This window comes from Vanellus vanellus (genome assembly GCF_965231255.1).
Source record: "Vanellus vanellus genome assembly, chromosome: 6".
NCBI lineage: Eukaryota > Metazoa > Chordata > Aves > Charadriiformes > Charadriidae > Vanellus > Vanellus vanellus.
Genome location: NC_138911.1, coordinates 32,130,426 through 32,157,938, shown reverse-complemented (window position 1 = coordinate 32,157,938; position 27,513 = coordinate 32,130,426). Strand labels below are relative to the sequence as shown.

General features: G+C 42.1%; 1 protein-coding gene across 5 annotated transcripts in view; it reads left to right on the top strand.

Moving 5' to 3' along the window:
- Nucleotides 1–941: 941 nt before the first annotated feature.
- RGS6 (regulator of G protein signaling 6) overlaps nt 942–27,513 on the top strand; it is a gene marked incomplete at both ends in the record, with an annotated part of 285,460 nt that continues 258,888 nt past the window's right edge. For 3 of the 5 annotated variants that reach the window (XM_082485574.1, XM_082485573.1, XM_082485572.1), the window contains one exon: nt 990–1,025. In XM_082485574.1, coding sequence (XP_082341700.1) covers nt 1,008–1,025 — 18 coding nt within the window. Of the gene's footprint in view, nt 1,026–27,513 lie in introns of all 5 variants that reach the window. The other 2 variants (XM_082485571.1, XM_082485570.1) reach the window with 1 other exon arrangement.

Sequence of the window (27,513 nt, the reverse complement as noted above, 5' to 3'; positions counted from 1 at the left end):
TTTCAATGGTTCCCAGTGACAGGACGAGGGGCAATGGGCACAAGTTAGAACACAGGAAGTTCCGTTCGAATACACGGAAAAACTTCTTTACGGTGAGGGTGACAGAGCACTGGCACAGGCTGCCCAGGGAGGTTGTGGAGTCCCCTTCTCTGGAGATTTTCAAGACCCGCCTGGATGCAGTCCTGAGTGATGTGCTCTAGGCAATCCTGCTTTAGCAGGGGAGTTGGACTAGATGATCTCTAGAGGTCCCTTCCAACTCTGAAAATTCTGTGATTCTGTTGTTTGCCTGTGTCCTGCTGCCTCTTCCCAGCTGTATCGTGAGAAGAGGTGAGGAAAGCTGCTTACTCTGAGCAAGCAGCTATGCTTCCCTGCTTCCCAGCTGCTGCCCCAGGGTTGGGGCGAGCTGGAGGTTGCTCCAAGTGTGCGCAGGCGGCAGCCGGGATTGTGCCTGACAGTTTGCTGCAGCCAACGATTCCAGTGGGGTTTTACTCTGTCTCACAGTAAACTTTTTATCCTCATTGGCTTTTTGTTTGAGGGTGTCTCAAAAGCTCCTGGAAAAGTCTAAGCTGCTTGTGCTTTATAGTAAGGAAAGGAAGTGTACAAAGTATTAATTGGTCTTTTATCGAATGAGGGCTTATGATAAAATATCGTAACTGGGAGAGAAATGTGTGCACGGGATGACCCAAACCGCAGCTGTACGTGACTTGGCAGTCCTTGCTCGTGGGGCATTGTGCTTTAGACAGATCAGTTCAAAGCATTTAACTAGCTGACATGGCGTGATAATATCCTGCACTGTGGGAAGTCTGGAGCGTGGTTCCCTCTGTACCATCCTCGTCTGCCTGCCTTGGAGCTAGTTGCGTGTCCTTGCCATGCTCCCCTGCAGCCTGGACTCGTACTGACTTTTGCTCCTGTCCTTGCAGGCTGAGCGACGAGAGGCAAACATGGCCCAAGCACCCACTGATCCAAGTACTGTGGAAACCACTGACCCAGAAGAGAGTTCTCCGAATATGATAGTCTACAGAAAGGTAAGGAGTTGGAGCTGTTTGTAAAAATACCTTCTTATGTGGTACGCTTGTACAAGGATCCCATGCCCCTTTTGAAGTCAAAGGTGTGTTTCAGGCTGCTTGAATGCGTAACTGAAATAATTTTCAGGAAAGTTGGTATTTAAAACTATAGCATTTGAGACCTTGGAAGTCTTATTCTGTTCAGTGGAAGCATTTAAGCCTGTTAGTATAAAACATTTGATGACAAACTAATAATTTGAAATTTATAACTTCTTGTGAATTGTTGTAATGTGACTTTGGCTAATCGTTCAAGTTTATTAAATCTAGCTAAAATAATTGTACACACCTTCCAAATTTTATCGCACTGATAATAAAGCAGCTGGCATACAACAATCTTTTAGTATGTTTTTTTTCTGTTTTCATGTTTTGTGTTTTGTTGCAGAATTTGCAGTTTGATTCTTTGCAGGTAGTTGTTATTGCTTCCTGTTGCATTGCTTAAACTAAAAAAGAGAAACCTCTCAAGTGCTAGTGAAAAATTAATTAGACAATGGTAAAATAACAGCAATGCATTATTTCAAAGAACATTCTTTCACCGTGATAAAATGTCTTATTCTGAAGTACTTTCAAGGTAGTATAAAAGATGAAGGAATCCAATCTATTGACCCATTTGCTAAGGCGTTGTTTTACTCTGAGGTAGATGTATCTGTTATCTATGAAACGGAGTTGTTTTGTAATTTGATGAAATAATGTAAATATATTTTATTTAGGCTTCAAAATGTTTCTTATGTAGCATGTGAAAGTGCTATATGATTCTAACAAAAATAAAATTTCTTGCATGGCTCAAATAAGCTTCCATTCTGTTAACTCAAGAGCTACAATGCCAGCTCAAATCAAATTTCCTTGTGTAGTACAATCCTGGGTAAAAATTATATTTTCACTCATTTTTACGCCTTATGAAATAGCTATAAAAATCTAAAATGTGTTGGGTGTACATGGTACTGTTTTCTACTTGCGTGACTGCAATCTTGATGACTTTTGTATGCTGAGAAAATAATTTAGGTTTCATATAGAGCATAAGTTGTTTAAAGTGTTACTTTTTGATAACCATAATTTTGGTTTAGTTGTTGCATATTTGGTTTGGAATCTGGAATTGTTAACATGGGGAATTTTTCTGGGTAATGTGTAGGCTTGTTTGTTTTGAATGTGTTATGAACACACTTCAGCTGCTAATTTGGAAGTAGCAGTAGTCAGTTAGTCAGATTATCTTTTGGAACCTGTTTGCTGAGAGGTCCAACAGCCCAGCAGGTTGAAGCAGATATGGGATATGAAAGAAGCTTCTGGTTGCATGATCTAGAATTAGGGCATTAAATCTGTGACTTTGCAGAGAATCCACTTGCCTATTATCGAAAACATTACGTTTTATTTGAGTGTGCCTCACTTTCTATTCATTTTATGGCATTTCTACCTAAGGATTTCTCCATTTCTTTGCCTTCTAGTGTTTCATTATTGTTGCTGTAGAATAAGGCTTTCAAGTTCTGCAGTATCAACGGGGAAAGTACTCGTACTGTTTGATTCGTCTCTTCTTACCGGTGTTCCTCAGATGTCAGTATTATTAGCCAGTCATCTGTCAAATACACAGTCATCTTTTAGAATAGCATGTCCCATGCATTGTTCAGTAATGCTGTATTCTGTTTTGTCAATATTAAGCTAATCCATGTCTGTTGTTTTTTTTTGAGGGTTTTTGTTGCTTTAATGAATAGAGTTAATATTACTTGTTCTTCAAAGGTAATTTCCATTGGTGATTGACTTTCTAAATCTAGTTTACCATTTGATATTAGTTATATGTATTACACATCAATTATATATTCTGTAGTTTGAGAAATCATATGCAAAATCTGAGATAAGACTTTTATTCTCTTGATTATCTCTCCTCTCTCCAAATGAGTGTTTAGCTCTTCATCTCTCATTTCCTTTCAAATGGCTTGATTGCCAGTAATGAATGAGAAAAACACTGCACTGGACTCCTGAAATACAGAACACAATCTGCCAGCATACCGTACAGTTCAGGGTTGGTGTTGTGTCACAGTAAAAGGAGAGGTTTGCTTCTTGCAGCAGGAATCCTGAGATGCAATTGTTGATCCCCCTAAGGAAGAAGAAACAAGGGTGGGCTTCAGTAATGGGACCAGAGTAATTCCTGCTGCGTCAACTATTTTGTTGCTTGTCGTAAGCATTTGTAGGTTTTGAGGGAGGAAAGCCCTAGAAGTACGACCCCAAATTGCTCATGCTTTCTTTACTGAGACTTACTGAGGTCTACTTGAAGTTCATAAGCCAAGAGGGTGGTTGTGGTAGCCTGGTTTTCTTTATACTCACTAGTGAGAGATACACACCTCTAAAGGACTAATCAGATCTTAGGTGGTGCTGAGTGTCCCTTTGGAGCAACCTCTCTCTGTTTTGTTTATGGAGAAAAGCCTAGAACAGGCTGTTCTCTTTACTTAGGTAGGTAAAACTAAGTGGGATGGATTTTGGCCATGCAGAACAAAATAAACTAATTTATTTTGACTCCAATTAGTTTGTGATATTCTCTATGGACTCCTGCAAGCAAATGGATTCTAACTGCTTTGATTGCTACAGCAGATGGTCTCAATGAGATAAGTCTTATTTTCTTCTACCTTCAGGGTTAACCTTTTGGGGGCTGATATTTATCAAATTGTGAAGCATGTTATTTTTTTATTTCAAAATGCTCAATGTTGCCCTGCTGTTCTGGAAGACATCTGTGTGTGAATTTGGTAGTGCAGATGCACTCATTAGGGTAAGTAGTGTTTAGGGTATGATTTGCCTCACCCTACACTTGTTAAAATTAATTGTAGCCTAAACTACATGAGCCGTATTGACTAGGTCTCCGTTGACTATCATGGGTGCCTCAACACCTAGCTGTCAGGTACTTATGTCACATTGTAGACATCTATAATCAAGCAAGCTGCATCCCACTCTGAGGATCTGTGCTTCCTCTCATCTCTCTGTATGTCTCAGTACTTAGCCCTGGGCTGGTTATAGGGCTGTGGGTAGCACTGCAGTAAGGATGTTCAGTCATTTTTCTTGTGTGGCATAGTGATATCCAATGAAAAATTTAAGGTGACTTGCTGAAATTGCATTACCATTTGAGTACTGCTTTGTGAGTAAAATGTAGGAACCGTGTTTTCTTTAATCAGTCTGGCCACATCTGCAGAAGATGCTGATGCTGATGTGTTTTTTGTTGGGATTACTACTGGAAGAGTTGTACACAGTGCTTAAAAAGACTTTGAAATGCACTACCCTCCTTTTCATGGGAGCAGGTAATGCCAATACACAAGGGCTTCTATGGAAGTGAGTGACATCCCAGTTCTTGCTTCAGTCTGTGAGCGTTGTGTGGGTGCTACAGTACGGAAGGAAAAAAATGCAATGAAAATCCAGTGAGAGGAGAAAAATACAATCCAAGCAAACAGAAAAAGAAAATATCAATTGATTTTAAACGCCTGTCACGTTCCCTTGAAATTCAGCCACCCTTGATTGTCTTTCTGGCTTCCAAGTGCTGGTTACTGTGTCCCAGGAGCTTTTTGGTTCATCGTTCCAGTAATCCAGGTCTGAAAGTTCACCTTCTGCAGACTGTATTGAAAGACATACTGTTCACAAACACCTTCTGGCACCAGACCTGTTAGGGGACCGATTACCAAAATAATTGGGCAAAGCAGATTTTCTTACAGAAAGGATGATGGAAAATTGTTATGTCACTGAAAAAAAAGAAAAATGAAAATACTTAGGGCTTGACTAAATAAGAAATGAAAATACCAATAAGGAAGAATTGTTTAGGAGTACCTGGGGAATATAACAAGAAGGATGAAATGAGAAACCTAGAATGGATAGCAAGGCAAACTTGTTCCTGAGAGATCTCTTAGGATGGGGAAGAGTTCACAAACTGTATAGTTAGAATGTTCAGAACCACTGTGAGCCTGCATGCTCTGAGGGATATCAAGGGGTATCATCAAAGAAGTGGCCTGGATTATCTGGTGGTACATTTCCATCTCTGCTTAATTTTGCCAGACACATCTTCTATATCTGCTTGCTAACACTGGCACTTAGTGAGTTAAATTTTGAATCTTTATGGTTACTCATCGTAAATCTTTTGAACAAGCAGGAAAATCTAATTTCCAAAGGCAATTACTGTTCTAAGTAAATGTAATACAAACTTGCAGCTGCCACAAGATGCTTTCAGAAAAATCTGAGTTGTTTGCTACCTTCAGTACTTGGCAGCCTTACCCTCTTTTAAGATTCTGGTTTAAGATCTGAATTGTAATTATTAAAAAAAAAAAAAAAAAAAAAAAAAAATGCAACCTTACATTAGCAGCTCTTCTCCAGGCAGATTCCAGGGTTCCAGTCATGGCAAATAGCTGGAGTGTTGTTGTCAGACCTTGTCCAACGTGGTGATAGGGTGGAAAATGGGAGAACAAGAAGTTGTGAAGACATATGCACTCATGCAAAAAATGAATGGACCACGAAGCAGAAAGATGGGGAAAGAGACTGTCGTTAAAATTAAATGTTCAGATAAAAAAAAAAAGTAATGCTGGTATAGGGAGCTAGTCAGAACACCAAGACTACTATTTGTTTGATCTTAAGTTGTGCTAAATAGCACAAGATAAACTATCTCAATAGGACACTGTCCACGCAACTAAAAGCAGACAAAACCCATAACGATATAGGCCAAATGAAGATGTGTTGCAGAGAAAGAAAATGCTGCAGTGTGTTAAAATGAGATGGATTTCATGCATACAACTTTTATACTTTATTAAATGAAAGCAATCTGCATCTTTTTTGAGGTTTCCTAGCCCCTTCAAGGTTTTGTGTTGTTCTAGCAAGAGGCAGCAGAACCTAAAATGCATTTAAACAGTTGAATACTCTTGGCATTCTTTTTGTTTGTCTCTTGAGTTATATTTTAGGATTCTGCTGCATGTAAAGGCTTTGAACCTTATTTTTCTACATGAAATCTGAGCTTCTCACACAATTGCTTCTATTTTATAACTCGTTTTTTTACATCAAATCACAAAATTAGGATAATGCATGAGTAACACTGCAGACCTATAGTCTTCAAATTTTACCCAGAGATTTTTCTGTACTGTTGTTACAGATTACTTTATGGCATTTTAAGCCATCTTGCTCAACATCTCCTGATTTTTATTCTGATTCCAGACTAAAAGTAGTAAGCAAGGATTAAACTAGGACTGAGTTTTAGAGTACGTATCAGTATTTCAGGAATAGAAACACACACAACTTTTGATAACTAACCCCCAAACTAGCATTGTTAATGTTGGAAAATAAGTTTAAATCCAATCAGGATTTAAGTAAGATAACTTTAACTCTGCACTTCTGTATTGCACATTGAAAAGGAGGCTTCGGTTAATTTATCACCGCAAATACTCATGCGGCTTGGCTGTAAATGAAAGTTGACCATTTCTTGAAACCTTGCTAATTTCTTTATCCAACTGATCTACTGTGTCAACAGCTTTTCATAGAGTGTTGCATAGAGAGGGGGAAACGCATGTGTACAAGATGGGCTACTTGTTAATTGTGGCTGCAGCAAAGGCAGACCTGGATGTTTTTTACCCAAGAGATTCCTTCTTGGCATTTCCTGTAATAACAGGTGTAATGTTTAATAATTCTCCTTTCCATAACCCATATAGCAAAATCATGGGGAGAGGAATCACAGTAGAGGCATTAAATTTAGTCCTACAGAGAGAGGGAGGCTGTACAGTGGGGGACAAAAATGGGAACGTCTGTGTGCAACAGATCTGTTGGGTAGGAGCAGCAGAGAAGAGAGACCTGAGTATGGTGATAAGTCACAGGACAGTCATGGTTCAGCATTGTGCAATGGCAGTGAAGAGCACAAATATAATCCCAGAGTGTCTTGGAGAAATATTTCCAGGGGAGTGATAGATGTCAGTAGTATTATGCAAAGGGCCAGTGATATGGCCTCATCTAGGTCATGGTGTCGTCTTCTCTGTTGTCATCTCCTCTCTTCAGAAAACATAGAATCATAGAATCATAGAATCAGTGAGGTTGGAAGGGACCTTTAAGATCATCAAGTCCAACCATTAACCTACCCTGATAAAAACACCACCACTCCTAAACCATGTCCCTAAGCACCTCATCTACCCTTTTCTTAAACACCTCCAGGGATGGTGAATCCACCACCTCTCTGGGCAGCTTATTCCAATGTTTAATAACCCTTTCAGTGAAAAAATGCTTCCTAACATCTAATCTAAACCTGCCCTGACATAACTTGAACCCATTTCCTCTTGTCCTATCACTTGTCGCCAGGGAGAAGAGGTCAGCTCCCATCTCTCTAAAACCTCCTTTCAGGTAGTTGTAGAGGGCGATAAGGTCTCCCCTCAGCCTCCTCTTCTCCAGGCTAAACAACCCCAGATCCCTCAGTCGTTCCTCATAAGGTTTGTCCTCCAGACCCTTCACCAGCTTTGTAGCCCTTCTCTGGACACGCTCCAACACCTCAATGTCCTTCTTGTAGTGAGGGGCCCAAAACTGAACACAGTACTCGAGGTGAGGCCTCACCAGTGCCGAGTACAGGGGGATGATTACTTCCCTAGTCCGGCTCACCACACTATTCCTGATGCAGGCCAGGATGGTGTTGGCCTTCTTGGCTGCCTGGGCACACTGCTGGCTCATGCTCAGCCGGTTGTCCACCAACACCCCCAGGTCCTTTTCTGCCAGGCAGCTTTCGAGCCACTCCGCCCCCAGTCTGTAGCGCTGCATGGGGTTGTTGTGACCCAAGTGCAGGACCCGACACTTGGCCTTGTTGAACCTCATACCATTGGCCTCAGCCCATCTGTCCAGCCTGTCCAGATCCCTCTGCAGAGCCAATCTACCCTCAAGCAGATCAACACGCCCCCCCAGTTTAGTGTCGTCTGCGAACTTACTGAGGGAGCACTCGATCCCCTCATCCAGATCATTGATAAAGATATTAAAGAGAACGGGCCCCAGCACCGATCCCTGGGGGACACCACTCGTCACTGGACACCAACTGGATTTAACTCCATTTACCACCACTCTCTGGACACGGCCATCCAGCCAGTTTTTTACCCAACGAAGAGTATACCTGTCCAGGCCATGAGCAGCCAGTTTCTCCAGGAGAATGCTATGGGAAACGGTGTCAAAAGCCTTGCAAAAATCCAGGTAGACAACGTCCACAGCTTTTCCCTTGTCCAGCAAGTGGGTCACCTTGTCATAGAAGGAGATCAGGTTTGACAGGCATGACCTGCCTTTCACAAAGCCATGCTGACTGGGCCTGATCACCCTGTTCTCTTGCATGTGCCGTGTGATGGCACTGAGGATGATCTGCTCCATGACCTTCCCAGGCACCGATGTCAGACTGACTGGCCTGTAGTTCCCTGGATCCTCCTTCCGGCCCTTCTTATGGATGGGCGTCACATTTGCCAACCTCCAGTCAGCTGGGACCTCCCCAGTTATCCAGGACTGTTCATAAATGATGCACAGTGGGCCGGTGAGCACTTCCGCCAGCTCTCTCAGCACCCTTGGATGGATCCCATCCGGCCCCATAGATTTGTGCACCTCCAGGTGCTGAAGCAGGTCCCTCACCATTTCCCTTTGGACGACAGGGGCTTCACTCTGCTCCCCATCCCTGTATTCTAGCTCAGGGGTCGGAGAATTCAAGGAACAACTGGTCCTACTGCTGAAGACTGAGGCAAAGACGGCATTAAGTACCTCAGCCTTTTCCTCATCCTTAGTTACTATGTTACCAGCCCCATCTACTAGAGGACAGATATTATCCTTGGTCCTCTTTTTATCGCTAATATATTTATAGAAACTTTTTTTGTTGTCCTTGACAACAGAAGCCAGGTTTAGCTCTAGCTGAGCTTTGGCCCTTCTGATTTTTTCCCTACATCGCTTTACTACCTCTTTGTAATCCTCCTGGGTGGCCTGCCCTTCCTTCCAAAGGCCATATATCCTTTTTTTTTCCCTAAGCTGCAACACTAGCTCCCTGCTTAGCCAGGCCGGTCTTTTTCCCCGACGGCTTGTCTTACGGCACACGGGGACAGCCTGCTCCTGCGCCTTTAGGACTTCCGTCTTGAAAGACATCCAGGCTTCCTGGGCTCCTTTGCCCTGGAGGACTGCCTCCCAGGGGACTTTGTCGACCAGGCTCCTGAAGAGCCCAAAGTCCGCTTTCCGGAAGTCCAAGGTGGCAGTTCTGCTGACCCCCTTCCTTGCTTCTCCCAGAATTGAGAACTCTATCATTTCATGGTCACTGTTGCCAAGACGGCCTCCGACCATCACATCCCCCACAAGACCTTCCCTGTTTACAAACAACAGATCCAGCAGGGCACCTTCCCTAGTTGGTTCTTTCACTAGTTGTGTTAAGAAGTTGTCCCCAGTACCTTCCAGGAACTTTCTAGACTGTTCCCTTCCTGCTGTATTGTATTCCCAGCAGATGTCCGGCAAATTGAAGTCTCCCACGAGGACTAGAGCTCGCGATCTTGAGACTTCTCCCAGCCGTTTATAGAATATTTCATCTGCTTCCTCATCCTGGTTGGGCGGTCTATAACAGACTCCTACTACAATATCTGCCTTGTTAGCCCTCCCTCTGATCCTTACCCATAAACACTCAATCCCATTATCACCATCATTTAGTTCAAGACATTCATAACACTCCCTAACATACAGGGCCACCCCCCCGCCTCTCCTTGCTTGCCTATCCTTCCTGAAGAGTCTATAGCCATCCATGGCAGCACTATAGCTATGTGAGTCATCCCACCATGTTTCTGTGATGGCAACTACATCGTAATTACCCTGGTGTACAATGGCTTCCAGCTCCTCCTGTTTGTTGCCCATGCTACGTGCATTAGTGTATAAGCACTTCAGCTGGGCTATTGGTCCTTTCTTCTTTTTACTGGAGGGAGCTGAAGTTCTGCCATCCCCAGACATCTTCCTAAGGAGCCCGGTTACGCCCCCTGTCTTTTCCAAGTCTAGTGCCAGCACCCCACTTTCAGGCTTTTTGCTAGCAACCTTGGATCTATCCCCATCCCCCTTCAAACCTAGTTTAAAGCCCTGTCAACGAGCCCCGCCAACTCCTGCCCTAAGACCCTTTTCCCCCTCTGAGACAGGCTTTTTCCGTCTGCTGCCAGAAGGCCTGGTGTCCTGAAAAGCAGCCCATGATCAAAGAACCCAAAATCCTGCCGACGACACCAGTCTCTGAGCCAGGCATTGATCAGCTGATATTTCCTGTTAGTCTTCTCATCCATCTGTGCAATTGTTGGGATAGAAGCAAACACTACTTGTGCTCCTGATCCCTTAACTAGCCGTCCCAGGGCCCTGAAGTCTCTCTTCATCGCCCTCAGGCTCCTTCCTAGAATTTCATCATTACCTAACTGAAAAATCAATAAAGGATAGTAGTCAGTAGGCCTGACTAGGCTAGGGAGTTTCCTCCGGATATCCTTAACTCTGGCCCCAGGAAGACAGCAGACCTCCCTACAGATTGGGTCCGGTCTACATATGGGACCATCCACTCCCTTCAGAATCGAGTCCCCTACTACAAGGACCCGTCTTTCTTTCTTAAATGATGATGTCATTATATGAGGTCTAATCTGTCTTGGCTTCAGTGGCAACTCAATGTTTGGCACGCCACAGTTATTGTCATCCTCCTCTTCCCTTTCAAGAACATCATATCTGTTCTGTAACAGCACCTGGGATGGCGTGGGGGTTACCTGGGAGGCACGCCTGCCACGACGAGTGGGGACTTGTTGCCACTGGCCCCTGTCTTTTGAATCTCCACATTCAGACACAATGCTAGAGGGTGTGGGGTTCATTGTATGCGGAGCTCGGTCTCCCTGGGGTGCTTCTCTCAGGGAAGACAGAGTGTTACTCCAGTTATCTATCTCCTGTTCACTTTCCCTTATACTTCTTAAGCGGCTTACCTCCTCACGGAGCTCCATCACTAGCTGAAGGAGTTCCTCTACTTGGGCACACCGCCCACAGGCCTGCTCACCGTCACTATTCAACACCGGCGCAAGAGAAGGGCACTCCCTACAGCCTGACACCTGGGTGGCAGCATGTTGCCACGCTAGCTCTGTCTGGGTGGCCACCTCAGAGCTACTCGGTGCAGAGCTCGGGAAAGCCATGGTTTTCTGCCGAGTTCTTACCATGACGTTCTGGCTGGGTAAAGAGTTTTTTAGTAACTTACTGTTAGAAGAGCTGCGCCCTGTTTGCCCACTCGCACCTCTGTGACGCCCGGGGTGACACCCACCAGCTGCCCGCGTGCTGGGTGCGCAGCGGCTAGCCGCTGCGCTCCTGAGCAGCCCGTTTAAAACTGCCGCGTGTGACGCTGGCTCCGCCCCTGCCGCGTCAGCAGCCCGCCCCCGAGCTGCCGGCTCCGGCACAAGCACGCGCCAGCCGCTTTTCCCGGCTACAAGAGCCCTCAAAAGAGCCCTTTGCCAGCCCGATCCGCCGCGATCCCCTTCCCCAGTGAGGCCTTACCTTCACTGGAGCTGATCTCCTCGGCGACTGACCGTTGGCGTGTGAGCAGCCCGTTTAAAACTGCCGCGTGTGACGCTGGCTCCGCCCCTGCCGCGTCAGCAGCCCGCCCCCGAGCTGCCGGCTCCGGCACAAGCACGCGCCAGCCGCTTTTCCCGGCTACAAGAGCCCTCAAAAGAGCCCTTTGCCAGCCCGATCCGCCGCGATCCCCTTCCCCAGTGAGGCCTTACCTTCACTGGAGCTGATCTCCTCGGCGACATGACCTGGTTACACAGGATGGACTAGAAACAAGTGGCTTATTTAGCTGAGCAAAACAAAATGAGGTAGGAGAGATGTAATTACGCTGCAAGAGTGCTCTAAGTGATAAATGTCGGGCAGGGAGAAGACGTTTCTAAGCTGCGGATAGTACTGGCATGCACACATTTTTTTTTTATGGATTTCTGATGAATAAACGCAAGATGGGAATTAGGAGGTGGTTCCCAGTGCTCAGAAAAGTGGAGTTCTGGAGCAGCCGCTGCATGGAGTAGTGCAGCCAAAGAAGCCAGCTGCTTTTAGGGTAGGTGTAGGCATGTTTTTGAAGAGGCCTGTGTGACATTGTTTCTTGCAAAAGTGGAGAAGGAGATGCAGTGAGCCAAGAAGTCTTTCTAGCTTTATGTATGTACCTTCTTCAGGTTACCTTGAATAAGGACTGTCTAAAATACCTGCAAACACCCTTTATTCATGCAATAGCAGACAATTTGTACTGCTGAAGTTTGACACGTATCGGTGTCCTTGAACAAAGGTAATGCCACTGACCTTGACTGTAGCTGTCAGGGGAACCTTGTGGTAAAGCTGGGGACTGTGGGTCTGATTTCCGCATCTGTTAGACATGTACAAATGATTAATGATCTAAGGCATTAGTGTAAAATTGCGAGAAGTTAGTGCTCAGAGGACTTCAGAAGCTGTCTTTCATCATTGGTTAGACACAAATAAAGCTGTCATACAAGTTGCAGGAGCATGTTTTTAGAGCCAGTTGGAGGTGATCTACCTGCAGGAGGGCCTTTTGGACACTTTGTGGTTTGTTGTTTCCTTCCATCGTATGTCTTGCAGTAATAGTTAAGACTTAGCTGAGGTTAAAGATTCAGATCACTAGGTGGTGTGCAAAATTACAAATAGGGAAATGCATGTAATGTGGTAGGTTGGTCGACCCTCAAATAACTATTTCATTGTTTCTCTTTTTATATATATATATAAAATACATAGATATACACACACATATACTTACATGCCTTTGAAGTAATGAGGATGAACAAATAACCTTTATATTTTTCCTGGCTGTATCATTTAGCCTGATACAGGAGATACATACATTATTAGAGCATATATAAGATATAGTAAAAAGTATGTATGATATATTTTCTTACATATCCTGTATGTCTTAAATATTTCCATTTAGATAATGCACAGAATAATTGGTTTGCATTTTACACATATGAATCTGTCTTTCTGATCTTGGAAAAGGTGGTCTTAGCCCTAGCGTAAATGTGGCCTTAGCTCTTGTGTATTGTATCCCTCTTTGTAGTTAGAGATTTTGTTGATACACCTATACTACTTTTTTGTTTGTTTGTTTGTAGTTTTCTCCATATTCAGATGCAGTTGTCTGTCTTAAATTTATTTAGTTTTCTTTCCTTGGTTCCTGTTTGTAACTGAAACTAACTGTCTCTTGCACCCATAAGAGTCTAATTACAATGATCTATTACTTTAGCTGTTCTCAGAGGCAGAAAAAAAGACGAGCCAGGACCAATAGCTATGACAACTTCAAAGTATATTTTTAGCAAAGCAACCAGTGCAAATTTAGAATACAGAGATAAAAAGGGAAGGTTCAGCTAGAGGGTAAGATTATGAGATTCTAGCTGTAGCACTTAGTGCCTTGCATTTTTGGAAACAGTTCTCAGCATCTTTCTCATGTCATTCTCTGTGTATTTGTTGTCAGCATTTTAAGTTATGGTCTTGGAGTATTTTCACTATGTTTGTTGATTTACTTTTGCATGTTGTTTTGGGCAAGATATGAGTGTTTTCTTTCTGCCTAGAGCCTTATTTTAGCCATGGGATTGTTTCATTTGTTAAAACCAAACCAAAATGAAGTAGTGAAGCAGTAGAGAGCTACCAGGCATACTCCTTCCAGGAGACAGCTTCTGGCTATTTCAGATGCAGTCTTGAACCCTAATATTATGATGAAAGAGAAAAAAGTTTGGATGGAATTGGATGAAATACACAAGAAACCATGACTTGTTTCTTTTGTTTTGTTTTGTAATAGAACTTCAGCTAAACCCTTATTCTATCCTGATTAATAAAATATCACTTCAGAGGATTATGAACTTCTTTCATAAGGTTCTGTGATAAAGTTTGAGTGGGAGGATTCATTTCAATAAATAGAATTACATGTGCAGGACCATGAAATGCAAATGAAATTCCATTTAAAAACTCATGTTCTGCATCCGAAGACATTTTGAAGCACACTTTCTTTTTTTTCATGAGAAACTGTCATACCGTGTTCAAGGGGAAGCAGATACTTTTATTCTTTTTCTTTATTGCTGATGCTGTTGTCCTGTATCTTCTTTTTCCTTGTCTCTCCAAAGTTAAATGAAGCGAATGAAAAGTAATTGGTTAACCAGACACTGAAGTGCACAGGTCTGCTTAACAACGAGTTGTATTCTCATCTTGAGTATATTCAATATTTTAGTTCAAAGGCTGCATGTATTGGGGGGAGAGGGTGTGGGGAAATGAGCAAAGATGTCTCCCTACTTTGCTTTTCTTTGATGTTAATGGAGCTCGTTAATATTACCTTGCATTGCAGTGTTTAGAAATTATACTTTGGACCAATAATTCAGTGTCTCTGAAGGTGGTGATACGTATTTGTGGCATACACAAGAAGAAATTACAAAGTATATGTATTTTTTTCATGCTTTAATAAAGAGTAGAATGAGTGGAATAGGTAGGAAGAAGAATTTAATCAAGGAACACATTAATGAATTACTCAGATCTATTTCTTGGTTGAGAAAGGAAACAGATCAACTCCAGTTTTGTTCATATTTTGATTTTGTAAAAATGGGGTTCTGTGAGATTGAAGTAAAATAGAAATGGTTCTGTGGTTATGTTTTTAAACTCTAGATGGAAATGGTTTTGTGTACCAGAGTCTTCTCAGAGTATAGTGCTGCAGGTGTCACTACTGTTCTCCTCTACCAACTATTTTGTGTTGTATTTTTCCCCTATTTGAAAATAGGCTTGGTGGCCATTGCATATTAAAAATTTCCCTCTCTGGCTCTGTTACCATTTCACGTGTTTTTTTTTTCCTTGTGTCTTATCATTAGTTTGCAGTTTTAGCAAGGAGACCCTGAGCTGGCGGGCTGTGGAGGCTGTTTAACCACCTCTGTATTTGCAAGCACAATTCTCCTCTGCTTGTTGGCATGACCATGGTTGCAGGAGCTGTTTGGTGGTGCCCTAGAGAAAGGGAATATTTCATTCACTGATGCTGTAATTAGATGCCTTTCCCCATCAGTAAATCCACACAATTTTGTTAAACGTGTGCTTGTAGCTACGTACAAATTAGCTCATTCAATAACTTGCACAAAATGTCACACAAACCTTGGCAGCACTGGGTTCTTGTCACTTGCACTGTTCCCCCCTGGGCTCCTAATAGTAAAATTAACTGGAGCTATGTTAATTATTTTCTTCTATGTGTGGAAAAACAGAGCTACAATAATGGCACTACTGTTATCTGTTTGTATGCTGAAGACAGTTCAAGCATTGCCTGGTATCGGGAAAGTTATCTGTGGAAAAAAACAGTGACCAAGCCCACTTTTTTTTTTTTTTTAATAATATGAAAGCATCTGTTCTTTGGAAATAGGGAACCTAAGTGCTTTTTTCCTTGGTCCTCTTACCAGGAAAGGTGACCTACTTTGGTAATGATTTTTTTTTTTTAAAGTATTCTTGACTGGAAAGCACTTAAAACATATTGAGTTGTAACACATTTTCCTTTCGGTATGCAAGAAAGAAACCTTCGTTTTCTTTTTCAACAATAAAAATGGTGTTTAAGTTGTTCATAGAATATTTAGCATCAATGGTGCTCTCTTCCTCTCACTTAAGAGATATCTGAGAGTTTCAAGAGGCATAGGAAAGACCTAGACCCAAACTTGGATGAAATCGTGACAGGCTAGAAGTTTCGTGGCGGTGGCCTGTGCTCTGGTTTTGTCTTTGCTAAACTGTTCATTTTGTCTGTGTGTGTGTGACACTTGTGGGTAATAGTGTTTGAAGGAAAAATAGAGGATTGAAGGAGAATGCACCAAAAGTAGGCAGAAAGGATAAGTAAACTGGAAGAGTGATGCATTTTGGAGAGAGAGTTAAGACTCAAGATTGCTTTTAAAAAAACATTTGCTGACTTAGAATTGCAAGAGATATTTAGAAGTACTGAAAGCAATTCTTCAGCAGTCTTAAAAGTATCTGGCTCCACTGCACGTAAGCTCTAATTGTAGTCTGTTGCTGTCATCGTTGTCTTTAGTTCCGTAAACTTGATTTATTTGAGAAACATTTGGCCGTAGAATGAAGCCCCAAGTCACCCCTGAGGTGTAGGTGAAGGTAGACTGAAGCTGTGTGCTCCTACTCCATTTTGCAGTTTCCTGATTATCTACCCCCCCCCCCCCCCCCCCCCCCCCCAGTGTTTCATTTGACAGTTTTACTGTTCTCATGGTGTAGCTGGTTTAAGTTGGTGGAAATTAACTGAAGATTGGGTGCCCTTTAGGCCACTGTTGTTTCAATCGCCCTGAGTTCATCTGACATTCTGAGGGAGGGCAATAAAAGGGAGACGTGGTCACGTGCTGGGGCAGATGCCCCATGGTGGACACTGCTTTACTCCCCTGGTTTTGATGCGTTCAGTTGAAGTGTGGAGAAAAAGAGTCAATGACCAGAGAAACCATTTAAATATGTCAAGTTGCAGAAAGCTTCCCCGGGGCATTCAAGGACAAGCAGCTGAGATGCTTCTTTCTAAATGAATTACAAAAACATGCGGGAACGGGTAAACTGGATCCATTACTTTAATTATTTTCTCCCTAGTGTCTTAATTTTTTGCATGCTTATTACAGCAGTTGACCAGCTTTCTCTGTGGCAGCTGTGCCACGCCAAGAGTATTTTGAACAGGGCAAGCAAAATCCTTAGGCTGGGAAACTGGTTCAGGGAGAGAGATTGTAAGAAGAGGGGAGAACGCTGTTTTAGCCTCTAGGCTTACACCTTGCAGCCAGACTCGAATTCAAAGCGTAAGAAAACAATGGCGATTTGCCACCTTTTTGTGGGTCTCTTGGAAATCATTTAATTCTGCTTGATTTTGTAGCAGACAGACACCCGTTGCAAAAGAAATTACCCTGGAGACACTGAAGCAGTGTGAGTTGAGATGTCCAGAAAATACCGGTCTGTCTGTCTTGGCTCTGATGTTTTTGGATTCAGGTCCACAGGACCTGACAGTGTGATCCTGTGGGAAATTAGCAGCTTAGAAGCAAAGGCAGCAGCTTCAGCACAAAGGAACCTCTCTGGCTCCCTGGGCACCCCCTCACCTCGCCAGGTTTAACTCCTGAAGAGGCTTCTCAGATGTTCTTATGTTTGTACCCTAGGTGCTTTGCCGTTTGGATAAAAATCCCACCCAGATCTTGAGTTATCTTTCAATTTCACTTCAGCAGAATTTGAGAAGAGGTCTTGGAAAGGTCAACACCCAGCCCTAGATTGAAGCTGGAGAGTGCCTATGAGGTGCACAAGGAACCCTTCGTTGTCTGTGTTGTTGCCATCCATGAAGTCAGAGCTTTGCTAAGTACTGGCTCCCTCTGTTAAAAACAAAAAACCAAACAAAACCCAGAGAAAACCACCACCACCAAGTGAACAGAATGAAGCTGGTGGCGAGTTTGGTGGTAAATGCCTGATCAAGTGATTGGGGATTGCTGGAAAAGGACTTTTCCACTGCCTGTAGTGAGCAGTTTGCCAACAAGGTGACAGTCTGTGGCTGCTTTTACCTGGAGTTTTATGATACTCTGTCTTTGGTAGCTAAGTGACCTCACTGTCTGTGTCCACATGTATTTACTAAGTTTGGGTTTTGTGTCTGCTGTTTTCCCATCAAACATTGCTGCCTTACATCTTAAGCATTCATTGCTAATGCTGGAATCTGGTCCAAGAAATGCTTTTTTACCTCTGTGGAATGCTTAGTGTACAAAACTGGAATTACTGCTGACAAAATGTTTACCTAATAGAAATCAGTATTATCTTCCTGGATTCCTGAGGATGAGACCTTTGAAAGAAAAAAAAAAAATGCAGTATTTAATAGGAACTGTTGTTCATTGTTAGTTCAGTAAGTTTGCAACCAGCTGAACAAATAGTTGAATCATTATAAAGTGGCTCTATAATTCACAGAGGAACCAAATGCTGTGAGGTATGTTTGTTTGGGGATATCAGGATGAGAATTGTTTTATTTAAAGAAACTGTTTATGAAAACTTGTGTACAAGGTATCAGTAAGGATTTTGGATTTTTTTTGGATTTCTGGTGGTATGTTTATAAAATCCAGAGATGAAGACCTAGACTAACTCAAGTATTGCAATGTACCCGCCCAACACGTTGCTTTGATTTAAATTCTTTTGCTGCCTCATTGAGGACAGCTATTTGAACCCAGTCCTGTGGTATCAGGTGCCTTTTGTCACAGCTGGACTCCTGACTTCTGTTGGCTTTTTTCCTTCCTCCCATGACTTTTTTTTTATTTTATACAAATACCTTTTCAGTTTTGTGGAATTAAACAGTATGTCAAAACCATTAGATTTTTTTAGAAAAGCAATCTTGTAAGCAGTCTCGTTTATCATCCTTACTATGGGACCGCTGCGGCAGTGGTGGGCTGCAGCAGTGGTATAGGAACTTTCTTTCTTTCTTACAGTGAAATCAAGGGCGTGGGGAACTTCAGTGTGTTTTGAATTTGTATTCCGGTCTGATGACTTCTTGGTCTTGAAAATTTTTCCAGAAACATCACAAAACCCAGATTCTCTTCGCTGTGCCTTCCTGGCTGAAAGTGGAAATGTCTAGCAAATCATTTAGGTGCATGGCTGAAGCTGTCCTCCAGATCTTGGCAGACATAGCAGGTCAACTAATCAGGGACCTAATTGAGGCTATCACTAATTGTTTACTCAGGACTGCAGAGAAGAGCTTTGAACAGGGCAAATGGTCCCGCATGTTGGAAGAGCAATATATGGAGGAGAGATGGGTTAAAATTGTGTAGGAAGAGCCTCAGGCAAAATCAGTGCTCAGGAAGGAGAGGAGGGATGGAGGAGCACTCTTCTCCCCATCTGAGCATGTGTTGAGTCTGGCTCACTGTAACTTCTAAGCTAATGCTCCCATAAAAATTGGACACTCTTGCTTGGTGTGGCTAATGCTTTTGGGCTTTGTCTAACCTACCCCAGAACGACAAAAGCATTTCTGTGCTGAGGCAGGTAAAGCTTTCAGGATCTTTCAACACCACCTCCCCCCCCCCACCTTGTCCTAATTAAAGCTAGAGTCTAGAGTGCTCTTTTTCTCTTAGGTTCACGCAGAAAGAAAACAAAATTTTCCACAGAGTTCTGTAATGGAAATATAGCTCTCATCTATTGCTGGGGAAATCAGGTTAAGTAAAAGCAGGGGCTCTTGGCCTGCTTTATGCAAGTTTCTTAATCGTGACTCTTCCATTTCTTCTCTTACTTTGGGTCAGCGCATGAGTAGCCAGGCAGTGGGTATGGAATTCGAAATTTATTTTTTACACATTGCTGAAATAAAAGCTTCTCCTTGCTGAAAAATTAATTACTGAGTGTTCCAGCACCTTATAAGATATTTATATGTTCTCCTGAGTCCTGTCTCTTCCTGTTTCAAAGTGCCGTCTTGAGAGCAGTTCAGGCGAGTGAACTGCTCAGCTGCACTTCGTAGTCTTCCTCTCTGCCAAGGAGTCTCAAGACAGCACTCGAAAACAGAGAGACATACTCTAGGGAAAATGTGAATATTAGATCACCCTGGTTTAATCATTTGGGATACAGTGGCCTCAATTGACGCATCTGAAGTTTTGAGGGTTTTGTAGTGGTTGCTAAAGTGCATCTCAAAACCGTTAAATCTAGGGTTCTTAAAGGCATTGGAACTCCCAGATAGGTAGTGCAGTTGTGGTACTGTTGTCCAAGGTCTGTGTCCAATGTATAAAGAATTTGATGACAAAATCAGTTGTCTCTTACTTTAATGGCTTTTTGTAGTGTTTCCATTGTGGGCTTTTTCCCCCTTGTCTTTGAAACAGAGAGAAAAGAATAATTTCCTGGTTGTGCTTCATTTGAGAATGCACAGGATAGATGGTGGCCTGATTAAATAGTATCCTAGAGTTGCTTGTTCTTAAAGGGGAACTAGTTGCTAGCATCAAATCTATTACGTAAAGAGGGGGGCCTGCAATGAAGTGGGTCAGAATGTTTCTTCTGGATGTGTTGGAGTGGTAGCAGGGAAATGATGTATGTCATCCCTGCTGCTGTAGAGCTGCTTGGCTCTACTGTGTTCATAAAGTTGTTTTTTCAGTGTTGTAATCCAAATGTTACTGCTAACCTGCCTTCATTTGTTACTCTTGACTTTCTTCATGGTTTAGCGGTTCCCTTCAAGTCAGCTACCTTAGTGCCTCCTCTGAATGAATGAGAAGCTGTCATGAGTTTTCAGAATCTGAGCGTGGTGTAGTATAATTACTTCTTTTCTTTGGGAGGCTGGTGCGGACTTCAGCAGGGGTGGTGGTGGTGGGAATAATTGCCTCTCGTGAAGTTGATATATTTGTCAGATTCCGTGTAAAGGATGGACACATCAAATAGAGATCACAAATCTACCGGCAGTGGTGCTAGTAGTTAAGTGATAATTTACGAAATATGTCTTTTGGAAGCAGTGTATGCGCAGAGCTAAAATGAAACCTCTCATGAAATACCTCATCATGATAATTTACGGAAACATGAGGATTACATATTGTTCTGTGGAGAAACAAGGAGACAGAATAATGGCACAGGTTAATAGGTCCCTCAAAGCCAATTTTAAATATGAGGAAAATGCTAATGGTCATATTTTTTCATTTATTATGACTGGCTGGGCAGGCAGTGTAAGGTGGGACAGCTTATGTTGTGCGGTAGCATTTGAGCATATGAGGACAGAGCCACCCCCCTTCCAGTGGATCTTAACGCTTTGAAGCCTGATGAAGTAGTGATGCTCTCTGTAAATGACCACAGGGACACCGAGGGAAAGGAAGCACATGCAGATGGACTACAGGGGGACAGCTTGCTCCACTTCTCTGGTTAGTCCATTGCTGCAGCAAGTGCTCCCCCAGGGCGGGCAGCTGAAGGAAGTGTGTATGAAGTATAGCCAGAGTCTGTGCTGGTGTTCCCACCTGCACCTTCAAAATTCCTGTTTTGACACTTTATGTAAGAGTGGAGAGAAACAGGTTGGTGGCCTGTCCTGCCACCAGGGAACATCTCATTAGGGCACGCACATTTTGTCTCTGCCTCCTTCAGCTCATCTTGTGCAAGTAGATCTTTGTAAGTAGTGTGGCGTAAGTGTAGGAGGATCAAGGTGGCTGCTTAGTCTGTATGTTTGTTGGCAGCCTCGGTGTCCATCTGTGCCCGCCTCGGTTCCTGGGTGATATGTGGGGAAGCTGGGTACCCATTTTAAAGCTAACAGGTCTCTTAGCTTATACAGAAGTTTGCCATGTGCCTGTATCCCAGTGAAAATGTTTGAAGTCCTCAGGAAGAAGCAGTTGATGCTACTAATTTGTATGCAAGGCAGCTGAAACATCAGTAATACTAACAGCGTCAGTGGTCCTGGTAATCTGTCTGGCTCTGTCAACAGAGCCTCTGAGAGCAAAGTTTCAAAGACATCAATGCAAAAGGCTCACGTTATACTCTCTGGGTAGTGAACACATTGAAGGTCAGTTGAGGTGTTTGACATCATAGCGATGCTAGGGCCAGAGGATGGCTTTGTAATATTGGGAATGGGGAGGGAGGTTTGGTATTTTGAGCTGTACAGGGTAAACCGTCCTGCTGCCTTCCATATCATCTGTGCTTTTTCTCCATATAGGTCACGCTGCTCTCCCTGTTCTGTGCCCTGCCTTTTAAGTTACTGTGTCTTTATTCATGGTTTTGGATTGCCTGTTTGTGTAAAAGCAGCGTGTTTGGGTACTTTGTTCTTGCTGATTGAACTAATGTCTTTGACTTCAGACTTGCAATATGAATCTACAGGAGGAATTAAGTGTGTGGCATGTAGCTTGTTCTTAGTTTCCTGTACCTTTTTTTCGTTTTAATGATTTTTGGGAGTGCTGAACTAATTAAAGTGGCCAGTAGCTTTCAGTATGTAGTTTAGTCTCAGACAAAATTAATATCTTGCATCAGCCTACTATAATTCCAGAGGAAAGTAATTTAGTGGTAATAATGTTAAAAAATCAAAGCTAAATTTGCTGAATTGAATGTGCCTCTGTAGAATGGGTCTTCTTTCAAACTAATGGGTTCAAATTAAAATGAAATGAATACCCATAATATTTCTAGAGATTTTACTGTACATAATAATTTCATAGACTACTGAAATGCAGCCACTCTTGGTTGAATGCGTATGGAGTTCAAAGCTGAAGGTTGCTTAATAACAATATGAGAGCTGAAAAAGAGTACTGTATGCGAAGATGATCTAGAAAGACTTGGCTGGATCAAAACGTAATAACTCAAATTGGAATTTGGCCCAGATGCTCAGACTGATACCTTTACTGTCATTAACAAAAATAAGTATTCAGTCAGCAGCTGACATTAAAGTCTGAGAGCTGCCTTAATACCATACGGAGCAAAGGATTTGATCTTACTCGGTGTATTACCAGTACAGCTTCTGAAGCATACCACATCTACTTTGGAGTTCACCTACCTGCTAATTGGACTTCTCCTTGCAAAAAAGCTAATTCAGATTTTGCTGTCTTTAGGATTGTTAATAGCTTAATCTAAAACCAATTAAAGTCATTGGATATGCTCCTGCTGACTTTAGCAAGCTTTTGATCAGGACTTGTGCTGGTACAAATGAAAAGGCTTGCTGGATTTCACCCTAAATAATTTTTTTTGTAAATGAAGAAAAGCATGTGTGTATACGTATGTAGATTTTGATGTTTGCTTAGCTACATTTATCCCTGGGTGTCAGCTGTGAAGTAAGAGGTTCAGATGAGTGAAAAGTTGAAGTCTGTTTTTTCTGAGAGGCCAGCTCAGGTATGGTAGGAACCAGCATATTCTTGCATGTTTTTTTAAAGTTAAGGCAATATGATTGTTAAAACCACCTCTGCGACAGGTAGCTAGGAAAGTAAAGCTTGTTAGTAAAGAGCTTCAAGGCCAAATAGCATGGGCTACCAAGACGACCGGGAGCCTAGACCACATGTCTCGTGAAGGCAGGCTGCAGGAGCTGGGCTTGTTGAACCTGGCAAAGAGGAAACCTAATAGCAGCCTACAGAGGATTCAAGAGTAGTTGCAAAGCTGATGGAGCCAAGCACTTCTTGGTAATGCCAGATGATATAACAAAGAACACGGGCCCTGAATTATAGCTTGGGAAGTTCAGGTTGGATGCTAGGGAGAGAAAATTACCCTAGGAGGGCAGTGCCATGCTGATTGGGTTACCAGAGGGGCTGGACCAGAGTTGTTCTGTCCATGGCAGCCTGTTCTGGGGGAAACGGTGGCCAAAATGCCCTCCTGTGCACCCTCCTGGCCAACCCATCTATGGTTCTTTAGGTGCACTTCTAAAAATGGGCAAAAAGGATTTGTGAAAATTAAGGCTGTTGCCCCTCCTAGACGTACGTAAAACTACCTTTTGCATATTCTGTCTCGGCTTGTGGGAAGGGGCTGGCAGCTGCTGGTATCACTCTAGGGCATCATTCTAATTTGCTTTATGCAATAAAATTATTTTACGTTTTGATTATTGAATCCTTCTGGTCATGTCCAGGAGTAGTATAAATTCTCTGCATGGTTTTGCAGCAGAAGACTGGGCCAAATTTTTTTTTTTTTAGTTGTTTTAAGCCTAAATCCTCTACATGTCATTTCTGAATATTAATGTGCTAGGAAATTAAGCAGGAAGAAGGAATTTAAGAAGAATACCATTGGACTGTTAGATATAAGTAGTACAGAAAATGTCCTCTATTAGTAAAGGCTGCGTACATATGTACAATACTCATATTTCTGCATGTATAACCTAAGGGTGTGTGCCTACATATGCATGTGTATATGCCTGTTTTTTGCATAGATTCACTATATGAATATATGTGTGTGTGTGTGTAGGGTTTATCATATTTGAAAAGAGAGGGAGAAATATCCTGTGATGTAGGTTGTGGAGAGAAATTTCACAGATCTGGTGTTCTGTTTTTCTTTCGTACTTCGATTCAGTTGACTTCACTCTGCCTCAGTCCGTTCAATGCAAAATATCAAAAGCCTTGCTTTTCCTCTGTCGTTCCCTTCCTCTGTCAGTGACTTCTTGCTAGTACAATTTGCCAGAAACCAACTCATGTTTTGTTTTTGAGAAGGCTTTGGCATTTCTTTCTGTTCTGGTGCCATGGAAAACCAAGACACTATAAAAATAGCGAAAATGAAATGAAGATGCTCCTCTGGAATGAAAATAAAGTCATAATTGTATTGCATGAAAGCATTTCTGCATTTAAGTAGTATAATCTTATAAACTTAAGGTAATAATAAAGTTCTTGTAAGTTTTGAAATATCAGATAACTTACTAGGTGAGTAGCCTGTCCTGGCTAAAGTTGGCCCCATGTCCCAGCCATGGTTTGCACTGGCCCTGCAGGCAGGCACCTCAGGAGAAGCCCCCCAGGGTCAGCACTGCTGGAGGATCTCTGCCCCTTGGCCCAGTCCCTCTTTCTTCTTTAATCACCAGTATAAATCTGCATTAATAAATTGAAGACATTGCTCACTATATTTTTATCTTCCTGTATCTAGGCAGATTAAGACTAGCCTTTAACCTATTGTTTTGCTTTGTCATTATCTAAACTAGTCAGTTCCTGTTGAACATACGAGTATTTTTCTCCTTCTACAGCCTCTTGTCTATGACCACTTTTCTTCGTTCTCTTTCATTTGATATTTCTTTCTGCCCTACCTTACTTAGGTTAAAAGCCTTAACTTCTAAAGCATTTAAAAAAAAACCAACAGACAAACAAGCAACTCTGCAGAAGTCTGTTAGCATTACTGCATCCCCTCTAGCATCCTCTGTGCGTGTTTTCTACCTATTCTTTAGAAGAGCAGCATCCTTTGTGCCTGTGCCTGTGGAGCACTTAGCCTAATGGCCCATGACTTGAACTCAGTCCTGCTTCTGAGTTGGGCAGAGAAGGAACCCTATCCCAAGGGAAGACGCTTATAATACTTTAATTACAGCTGTCTTGTAAAATCAGAGTAGTGTTCACCTCCTAACGCATCATAATGTTTTGGCTTTCTTGAGATGCACATATAGTTTATCATATAGGTATAATTTTTAAAGAAAACCAAAGTGTTCTTGTATTCCTTTAGAACTAGAAATTAAATGAAAGAGTAACTGAAATCCTGATTAACAAAAAAGTTTCTATTCTTTCTGCTACACAAATTTAAAACATAGCTAATTTGCCCATCTGTCTCCTGTCTAGTGGCAACAGAAATCTGAATATTTAAGTGACTTTGTAGTTTGAATAACTGAGGTTTGTGGAACTGCAGTTTAAAGCCAGTGGAGCAAATAGTTGCAGCTTACTGATTAATTGACTGTGTTTCTGAACAGGAATTTTGGCTTGTGGAGCTGACCACCAGCTATCTCCTCTTCGTCATACTCCTGAGTGCTCAGCAGCCGGCTGGTGTATGTACTCCACCAGGTCTTAAATTTTCTTAACTTCCGAGTCCTTGCTCTTCAGTGGCAAATAGTATGAAATGATCAACACTTTGTATTTCTAAATGAGAACTTGTGCTCTAGGATGGGCCTGAACCTTCTTGAGATGCGCAAACAGATAAAGGAGACGATGCTGAGTTCCAACAGCTGCTTTCTGGTTTGTGTGTGGGGTTTTTTTCCCTTTCTTTCCCCTTCAAAGTATTAAGTATTGGTGGAAGTTTCTGCTGTGACAGTGTTTGAGTTACAGGTCCTCTGGTCAAACTTCCATGAGTTCTCCTTTTATTGAGGATCCCCTCCCTGTCTGCATATACTTTACAATAGATGGTTAAAGTCTCCAGTTCTTCCCAGTCCATCACTCTCCCCCGAGACTGACAGAGATAGCAATTCTGATGGTAAGTAAGGTGTTATGGTGTTGGTGTTAACGACTAGCTCTCAATTACACAGTGGCAACCCCAGCAAATCAGGCCGTTTGGATTAGCACTTGCCTAATGAAAGTGAAACACCTTTTTTCTTATTTACCCTCTTGGTGCCAGATTAAAAACAATTATATGGAGGTTGAAGGCTGTATATATAAATGTGTTGAACTGTTTATTTTTACCAGTGTGTTGAGCTCTTTCTGTCTACATTAGCTGTCTTCATTTCTGCTCCATTTAAGGAGAGAAAAACATTGTCAAACAGCCTGATAAAGTGCTATTATCAGGCTTCTAGAGTGGTGTTTGTAATTGTGGGAGCTGGAGCCATTTGAAAGATAAGACCTTCAATTGTTGTGATTTAAAAAACTATAAGTACTGCTGTTTTCCTGGAATACTGAGTTAATATGTATTTAACTAGCTGAAACCCCTCATGCCATGTTTTAGCCAATTAATGAAACAGCATTAAGCTTACTTTGGTATGGACTTGCAAGTCAGTGAACTCAAGCACTTTCCTGTGTTTTGGTCATTAATCTTAAAAGAAAATGTTTCCATTATCAAGGAGATCAGCATTTTGTTTTAATGTTTATAGAAATGCATCAAGAAGTCACTGGAGAACTGAAAATGGAAGGATTTTTAAAAGTCATTGATAGATCCCTTTTCAGACTTTTTACTAACAGTCTAAATATTCCTTCTTCATAGTCCACATTACACAGGCTAGATTGTTATTTTTGAAATAACAACGTCCTTTCCTCTATTGTCCTAATTTATCTGAAATTTTATTGTAGGGTATCTGTAGCACATTTATTAACAATACCTTAAAGAAAGCAACAAACTGCAGACTATTTTTTTTTATTTACTTCTGTCTCATGAGTCTGACTTTCTCAGGAGAATCAGTACAGTCAAATTACCTTCCCAGCAACAGTTTCCCTCTTGTCTTGCTTCAGTCATCCTTAGAGAGAGCTTGGTGTCTGAATTTCAGAGCTTACTCTAAATGCTTTGGGTGGCAACTTAAACCAGCAGTAGAGCAGAAGAGATGAAGGTTTATCCTGTAGCCAGAATTTTAAAACACTACTCTGAAAAACTCAGAACCCCTAAGTTTTTACTTAGATATCTTGGTATTGTAAAGATGTGATGCTTTGGAGCCCTCCATGATTTTAGAAAGGAAACTCTTGAGTGTTGTTTTCGAAAATCAGATCTCTTAAGGTCCTAAATACTTAAGGTTTCCTCAGTGTCTGAATAAATGCTTTAAAGTTGGCAAATTCAAATAAAACCAGTATTGTAACCGTCCAGTGGGCATATCACATAAATAAAAAATGCTGGATAAATCTGTTTGCTAATCTGCCAAATAGCTACAGTGCTAGCGAGAGACAGTTGTTGTCAGCTGTTTGGACTCCTGTATAGTTTAAAATGTGAATGCATTATTGCTGAATAGTGCAAGGGAAAGCATTTGTCCAGAGTCCCACTCTAAAAGTGTACTTTTAGAGAGAAATGTCAGAATGCAAGATCAGATGGCGGATACCACAGGATTTGGCTAAGGTGCTTGACATCTAATGACATCTTACAGTTCTACTGATTATTTTATTGCCTCTGCCACAGATGGACAGCATTCTTGCTGAGCAAGCAGACTCAGCTTGAAATGTACTTTTTCCCTTTTATTTCACCCTTT